Consider the following 7,935-nt stretch of genomic DNA (forward strand, 5'->3'; position numbering starts at 1 on the left):
ACGAACCAAATCCAGAAGTTTGCAGTGAACTGCAGCTGGTTCCAGGAGACGTTTGGAGAGTGCCCTGAGGGAGCCGACGAGGAGACAGTCAAGCGCTATGCTCGGGCCTATATCATGATATTGTTAGGCACTCAGCTGTTTGCCGACAAGTCCGGCAACCGTATTCACATTAGGTGGCTACCCTACATGGCTAGGCTTGAGGATATGGGTGGCTACAGCTGGGGGTCAGCAGCACTCGCGTGGTTGTACCGGTGCATGTGCCGAGTGGCCAATAGACATGTTGTGAAGTTAGCCTGTCCGTTATAGCTACTTCAGTCTTGGATCTTCTGGCGCTTTCCTGGGTTTAGAGCTGCTGGGTATGATACGTTCAGCTGGTCCTTGGCCTCGAGGTACTGTTATCATTTTTTTCTATTTCGTCTAAAATTATTTTATTCCGTGTCCGCTTATAATGTTATACTATGTGGTGATATTTTGCTTTCGTTATACCACCAATGTGTTGTAGGTGTTCAGGTCACAATCCTTCTGCTAGCGAGAAGGGACCTCGAGTGCAGATGTGGAGGCTGAGGATAGACCTGTTACAGGCTGGGGATGTAAGTATACGAACCACTTAGTTTTAATTAAGTAATCTTTCATAGTTTGCATCACGGTATGGCCTAACGTTGATGCTATGTATTTAAAGTTTATTTGGATGCCGTATAGCTCTCCCGACGTCCTTCAGGTTGTGCATCCAGAGGTGTTGGAGCCTCGACATACGGCGTTATGGCGGTGTGTGACGGCATTGATATATTTCACCGTCATAGAGTGGCACCAGATTGATCGGGGGCTACCGCAGTTTGGTGGAGTACAGCCCCGCCCCAGCCCGCCCTAAACATTGACTTCTTGATGTCGAAGGATGGCAGATGTGGTGATCGTTGGTTTCCATACAGTTTCCAGTTCTGGCATCTTCATTGGGAGAGCCGTGCGGATCATGTTCTCCGGTTTGATGTTGTGGCAGACCCAGGTCCTTCACATGACTTCTTGGATTGGTGGGTTCAACTTGGTAAGAGATTCCTGTCACCTGAGATGTACCTTGGGGATCTGAGAGCCGTGCCTATTCCGGTCGAGGCGACACAGAGGGGTGTCGGATGAATGCCTAAGATGGATCGTGTTGACGACGTTTCGGATAGGCGTCGAGTTGAGCGGAGAGCTCGTGTCGGGACACGAAGGAGCCAGTGTGACGACGAGGCCGTGGAGGACGACGCAGGGCCCGTGCTGGAGTTGACGATCACGGTGGCCATGGTAAGGATGAAGATGATGGTGACCAGCATGGGGATGGTGGGGAGAGGACAGAGGCCATGATGGTGGAGGGGGCGGCGGGATCCCTACTGGGATAGGGGGCGTTAGTCCTCATCCTGGAGGTCATGGTGGAGAGTGGTACGGGTCTGGTATGGGAGATGATTTGGGCCAGGGTGGCGGTGGACTTGGAGGAGGGCCATTCGGCGATTACTTCATCGGTGTCCCCAGTGACGACCACGCAGTTCATGAAAGTCAGACATGGGTTAGTCTGGGGTAGCTATTTTCAGACTTGCTGACCAGTGATGGTCTTGATGTGGAGTTCGGCGGTTCAAACTTCCTAGATGAGATCAATGCCATCATGCAGGAGGATGATGCGGAACGTCGAAGGACACAGATTACGGGGACGCAGGCACACTTAGATGTCGACCTGAACGAGCCTCCTTCTGGGCCTGCTCATGAGTATTTTGCATTGGGTGGTACCCCTCCTTCCGCCTATGCTGGCGGCGTACATTCAGTTGCCGAACCGTCTACGGCACCCGTCCACGGAGAGTCACTTCCGTCAGGGTCTTCCGCACGTCCTTTGCCAGGCTAGCCTATGCCACTTCCACAGGCAGACCCGGATGATGACGAGGATGAAATTGAGGACGAGGAGCCGCTCGTCCGGAGAGGCCAGAGGACACGGCATCCCCGTCGTTGCTTCATGGGATCGCATCTATTTAGATGACTTGTTTATTTGTATCACTTTTATTTATCATCAGTGTTGTACCTTGGCTTGCTTTATTTATTTATGTTATGTATGTGTAGGACCTACTTTGGTTTGTGTTACTTAGGTTACGTACCTTATTGCAATATTTTGTAATACTTATGTTGAAAATTGGTGTATGTTTTGTAATTGGCATACCTTTTCTTATGGTTGCCTGAGTAGATTACATCGAGTGACATTTAAGCGTAACATAAGCGTATACTTAAGAAACGAAACACATCGATCAATTAAGTACGCATGTTAAATACATCACATTAAGTAACCAAAGTTTCATAATTAACAACTTCAAGTAACAAACCCTAAAACAATGGAATCTAAACACAAAAGTGGTAATAAGATAGTAATTCATCTAACAATATACCTACTCATCTCCCCCAGTGTTCCTTGGTCCTCCGACCTGTGGACAACTCTGACGTGTGTGTCCTGGTTGCCTACAGAGACCACATCTTTTTGGCCTGCTCGCTTCCGCCTCGTCCATAGTAGTCCGTATCTTGGTGGACCTAGGACGTCCCTCACTCGCACGCCTCTTGATGGGGTCCGGTATCACTGTTGGCCCTTCGTACGGTGGCCAAAAACCCTCGGAAATGGGAGGTGTGAACCCCATCCGGTATACACTGAACACCGAGCTAAGATGATACACCTGGTGGACATACGACTGCCAAGTAAGCCGTAAATAGGCACAACATGCCAAGGCGTGAGGACACAGGTAATGAAGTGTCTGAAAATATCCGCAGTCACATGTCTGAGACCCGAGTGAAACTCTGTAGCTACCAAGTGAGAACAAACCAGTAGGAGTCGTCTCCGAGACGGTGAACTCCGAGTTATCTCTGTCGTACAAAGTCACCGTGAAGCACCTAGCCGTCTTCAGATTGGCCTTTATACACTTCACCAGATGTTGACTGAATTGTTGTCCGGTTCCTAACTGGGTCTCTGCCCCTCTCCCCTTGCGAACAAATAGTTCTGCCAACCTCCCATAAGTAGCCTTCACCAGCGAGCACACCGGGAGATTCCTGACCCCCTTCAGGATTGAATTAACACACTCGGAGATATTTGTCGTCATGTGACCGAATCTCCTACCCTCATCCCGATGCTGGGTCCACAATGAATACTCGATCCAGTTCGCCCACTCACACATGGCAGGGTCCACAGATCGTAGAATATCAAACCAGTAATCGAATTCCACCTCAGTCTTAGCATAAGCTGCATTCACAAGAAGCCTCCTTGCGTCCTTGCCCTTGAAGGTCAGGGAGAAATTTGCTGCCACATGTCAAATACAGAATACACGGTAGGCAGCAGGAGGTAGCCAGCCTCCGTCGGAAGCCTCAAGCGTAGCCTTGATGCCGTTGTGCTTATCTGATATAACCAGCAGACCCGGTTGTGGGGTCACGTGCTGTTGGAGATGGTAAAGAAAGAAGGACCAGGACTCCGCATTCTCACCCTCAACCAGTGAAAATGCAACTGGTAGTATGTTGGAGTTCCCGTCCTGTACAATCGCGACGAGCAACGTACCCCCATACTTACCATACAAGTGGGTGCCGTCAATACTCACCAACGGCTTGCAATGCCAAAATGGCTCAATACATGGTGGAAATGTCCAGAAGAGCCGATGAAAATAAGCTTGCGAGTCGTCGACCTGGCCCCCAACTCGAACAAGACTCGTCCTAAGGACTGCAACAGTACCAGGCATCATCAACTTCACTCCTAACACCCACCGCGCGAGCTCGTTGTACGACTCATCCCAATCACCATAGATGTGGGCGACGGCCTTCTGCTTCGCCAACCAAACCCTCCTATACATCGGCCTGAACCCAAAGTGTGCTGCCGTCGCATTTAGAAGCACCTTGATGTTGATGGATGCATCAGCTCTAACCATTAGCATGATGAATTCCGAGATCATATGATAATCCAGACTCCTGTGATCGCTAGAGATGGACGTCGCGAGACACGTATGTGGTCCGTTGTACCATTTTACCTCCCAAATACCCTTGCGCTACCGGAGACTTAGTCTAATCAACCATGTGCACCCATTCCCAAACTCAGAACACTTCCCAACATATCGGCGATAGTCAAACTCCACCACTTTGTACTGTACCCCGCGTTGGATGCTATACGTCTTCACACTTAACACAGCCTCATCTTTATCCTAAAATTACTGACCAACCTGAAACTCTGTAAGACCTGCAGACCCCTGGCCATCTCTAGCACCAAATCCAGTAGGCTCCCTAGGAACCCCCTCATGTTTCATGGCATCCAAGTCCAAAGATGAAAAGTGCGGAGGGTACTACTGTGTGCCAGAGCTAGAACCACCTCCAGCCCCAGCTGGATCACTCGCTCCAATATCATCGCCACTGTCATCAGTAATGATATCCGGCTCCACATCATCATCGTCAACATCATCCAGCAATGCATCGCCCAGACCAGCCGGTGCAGCACACTGTAAAGAAGTCGGCACAACATCTACTATTCCAACCTCTCCACCTCCACTACAGTTGAGATCAACAACGAATGACGGGGAGGTGATAGGCTCGACCAGAAGTTCATTCATAGGGACGGACGAAGATGCACCAACAGGTATGGAGCTAGAACCGGCTACCGTGCCTATAGTGTGGGTATTTCGGTTCGAACCCCCGAGCTAGATACCACATCAACCAACTTCGCTAACAGCTCAGGTGCCCTAACCTCGGAAAACTGCCGACGACAATGAAATATGACCTGCAAGTCCTTATCACTCCCGATCGCGAAACAATCATACTTCACTATTTCTTGCAGCACTAAGATCGGAATGCGATAAAATAACTTGTGAACCCGTTTCACGCCTTGCAGACCAAGTTTCTGTAGTATAGAATTCACAACCTCATCATAGCTCGTCGTAGGCCTGATAAAAATACTGAGAGGATCCTTATCAGTGAACTTCACACCAGATCGTGTTTTCCTCTTAATCGATCCTCTGTGATGAACCAACACTACAAAACTCTCCTCACTAGCCATTTTCTCACTCTAATAAGATCAATTCACGTTCACACCATATTTATACACGTTTGGCCCTGTATAATTTGAACCAGTGTAATTCGAATTACTTTGGAACGCGTGCATGGGTGTAATTCGAATCACCCTGATTCGAATTACTGTGTGTGTGTAATTCGAATCAGGTTAATTCGAATTAGTGGGTGTGTGCGTTTGTGTGTAATTCGAATTAGGGTGATTCGAACTATATAGAAATGTGGACTGGGTGATTCATAAACCAGTTTTTGATTTGACTGATTGGTTTATTATTTTATTTTAAATATTTTATAAAATTATTATGAAAATTTCTAATTCTAACCCTAATACACAAAATCCCTAATTTGTACCCTAAATCCACTAACACACGCACACTCAGAGACAGAGAGGGGGAAGGGGGAAATCAGAAGAACGGAGAAGAGGAAGGAAGAGAGGGGAAAGAGCGCGAGGGAAACGAGGGAGGAAGGGGACCACCTCCATCGCGGCCAAGCCACCGTGGTTGAGGTTGCCGCCGTCTCTGTTGAGTTCTACCATGGAGAAGGCAACGGTGCGTGTGAGAGAGAGAGAGAGAGAGAGAGAGAGGGGAAGGAGACGCAACGAGGAGAGGAGGAGAAGGCCATTTCGTTCGCCACTGAAGCCTCCAACACCGCCGCTGCCACCGTAGACCTCGTCCCAGCCGCGAAGAAGATGAGGAGGGGTGCTCTTTGCACCTTTGCCACTGTCCCGCATTGTCACTGTCGAGAAGTAGAACGAGACAGAGATAGCCGCAAAGAAGAATGACAGAGGCCACCACCGCTGCTACTGTCGTCGCTGGGCTCGCCGGAAGCTGCCGTGACCATCACTGAGCTTCGCGCTGTTTATGGAGTCACTGATAGAGGTTTCTATTGCTGCCTCTTTGGTTTAGGTCCTTCGCTCCTCTAACTTGTTCTACTTCTACTTTTACTCTACTGTTATCCTATTTTTGCTACCTTGTTTCCATTCCATTCTTTGTCGGGTATCGAAACTACGATTACTGTTGCTGCCAGAAAGGGCTGCCGAGGTTACTATTCGGGTTCCGTACAACTCGCACTGTCTCCATTTTTTCCGCCCATTGTTCAGCCATCACCAAAGCCCACTACCACCGGGAGCAAATACTAGTGTTTTGTATATATCCTTCTCAACAGTGCCTGTTTTTGGGTAAATAATTTGATTATGCTGTTAAGATCTAAACTTCTGATTTAAAAGTTAATTGTTTATGGTTTCAGTCCTTGACTTCATTTAATGTTATCATAGTTTCAATTGGTGTAATATGTTGTTAGAAATGACATAAATACCTTTCGAATAGTTACTTGTGTTTATAGGGATTGCATTGTGTGTGCATTTGTTGTTGAATAATTTGAAGCTCTATTTGCTTTTTGTCTGGTTTTGTGACTTTTCAAGTTCAAATTTCTAATCAGAAAAATGGAAATATATTGTTTTCCCTTGTTACCTTTTCACTTTGAAGTCTTGTTCCCGTTTGCTTAAACCTTATGATGCTGAGAAGTTGTGGTGTGGTGCTGTCTCTCAACAGCTTTTGTGTTTGCTGACTATCATTTATTCTTTCAAAATAGAGGGATATGGTTCAACAGTTGTAGTGATAATGGAAGGAAATAAATGACACATCATAAACAGGAGAGTGGCTAAGGGAAAGGGACAATAACAAAATTACCCAATCCATACTAGTGTTTGTAATTTTTTTTTCATTCTACAAAATTTCAAGGTTGCTCACTTAGCCATGGCTAGTTTATGTTAGCTGCCTATGTCTAATCTCTGAACTAGTATTTTCTTAGTCATACTGTTTTTTGAGTAATGTGTTATAATTTTGTGTGGCTTTTGTAGTGTTGAATGTTGGCAGAACTTAGTTTATGCATTACCCATGGTTCTATTTATTACATTTTACTTGTGTCATAGTTGATAAATGACAAATGTCTTATTATCTGATTTGATAAATTTGGTTATGTATTGGTTGAGAAATAAGTAATGAATTGGTTGTTATTGATGAACCATAGACGGTGGAAATATCTAAATTTTAGGTGAGGTTCTGCTAAAATTTTTCAAAAATTTTTGAATAGAAGTTAATGAAAAAAATTGTAATTGGTGTTATATCTTATTTTTAACTTTTTGTTTCGGTTTTTCTCATTTATAGGAGTGCTAAAATGGTGCCAACATGCTACTTAAAGGACTCAAGAATATTTTGATTTATAGAGACACTAATTTATGTTAGACTTTTAACTTTTGATTGATCTTGTGTAAGAAATATAACTTGTAGAACTAATCAATGTAGACGTTAATATTATTTTGTTTTAAAACAATTTTAGTTAAATGAAGCATGTTTGAATTATCTATGTTTTTACATATTATGTAAATGTTGACTTGTTCAGTAAAGTAGTTAATATATTAATTAATTAAAAAATTTGATAAATTATGTATGTAATTTGTATTAAAAAAATTGTTACAAAATAAATATTATATTTTTGTAATTAAAGAAAGCAAAATGTTACAAAATCAAGTTATATTTTGTAACAAAATTTTATGATAGGAAAAAATATATTGTCACAAAAAATATTTTGAAAATCAAAATTTGTTATCACTTTTGTTAACTAATATTACTTTGAATTGTAACAGTTTTATTTTTTGTTACAAAAACTTTTTGTAACGGGACATACTGCAACAGTCCCTTTTTTTGTTACAAATTCTTTTTGTTTCAAAATTCTAATTTTTTGTGACATTTTTTTGTAGCGAAGGCTGATAAAAATCTTTTGAGACTGGCTGTAGATCAGGAGGTTTGCATAACCTGTTTTGAGGCTTTGTTTATACTTTATATTGAAAAAAGATGTAATTGTTCATGCTATTTGACTATTTGTTTATCCAATGACAAA

At 44.2% G+C, this 7,935-nt stretch overlaps 1 protein-coding gene across 1 annotated transcript; it reads right to left on the reverse strand.

The window, feature by feature from the left end:
- Positions 2,400–3,911, reverse strand: LOC107647124. Its single transcript, XM_016351246.1, has 2 exons — positions 3,321–3,911; positions 2,400–3,272 (listed from the first exon to the last, which is right to left on the reverse strand). The coding sequence occupies exons 1-2, from the start codon at positions 3,909–3,911 to the stop codon at positions 2,400–2,402; spliced, it is 1,464 nt and encodes a 487-aa protein (XP_016206732.1).

The sequence above is a fragment of the Arachis ipaensis genome, chromosome B06 (assembly GCF_000816755.2).
Source record: "Arachis ipaensis cultivar K30076 chromosome B06, Araip1.1, whole genome shotgun sequence".
NCBI classification, from domain to species: Eukaryota; Viridiplantae; Streptophyta; class Magnoliopsida; order Fabales; family Fabaceae; genus Arachis; species Arachis ipaensis.

Coding starts and splice junctions, on each gene's coding strand:
- LOC107647124 (XM_016351246.1), bottom strand. CDS start 3,911: ATGGTTAGAGCTGATGCATCCATCAACATCAAGGTGCTTCTAAATGCG. Junction 3,273..3,320: donor TACCTCCTGCTGCCTACCGT/GTATTCTGTATT, acceptor CTGACCTTCAAG/GGCAAGGACGCAAGGAGGCT.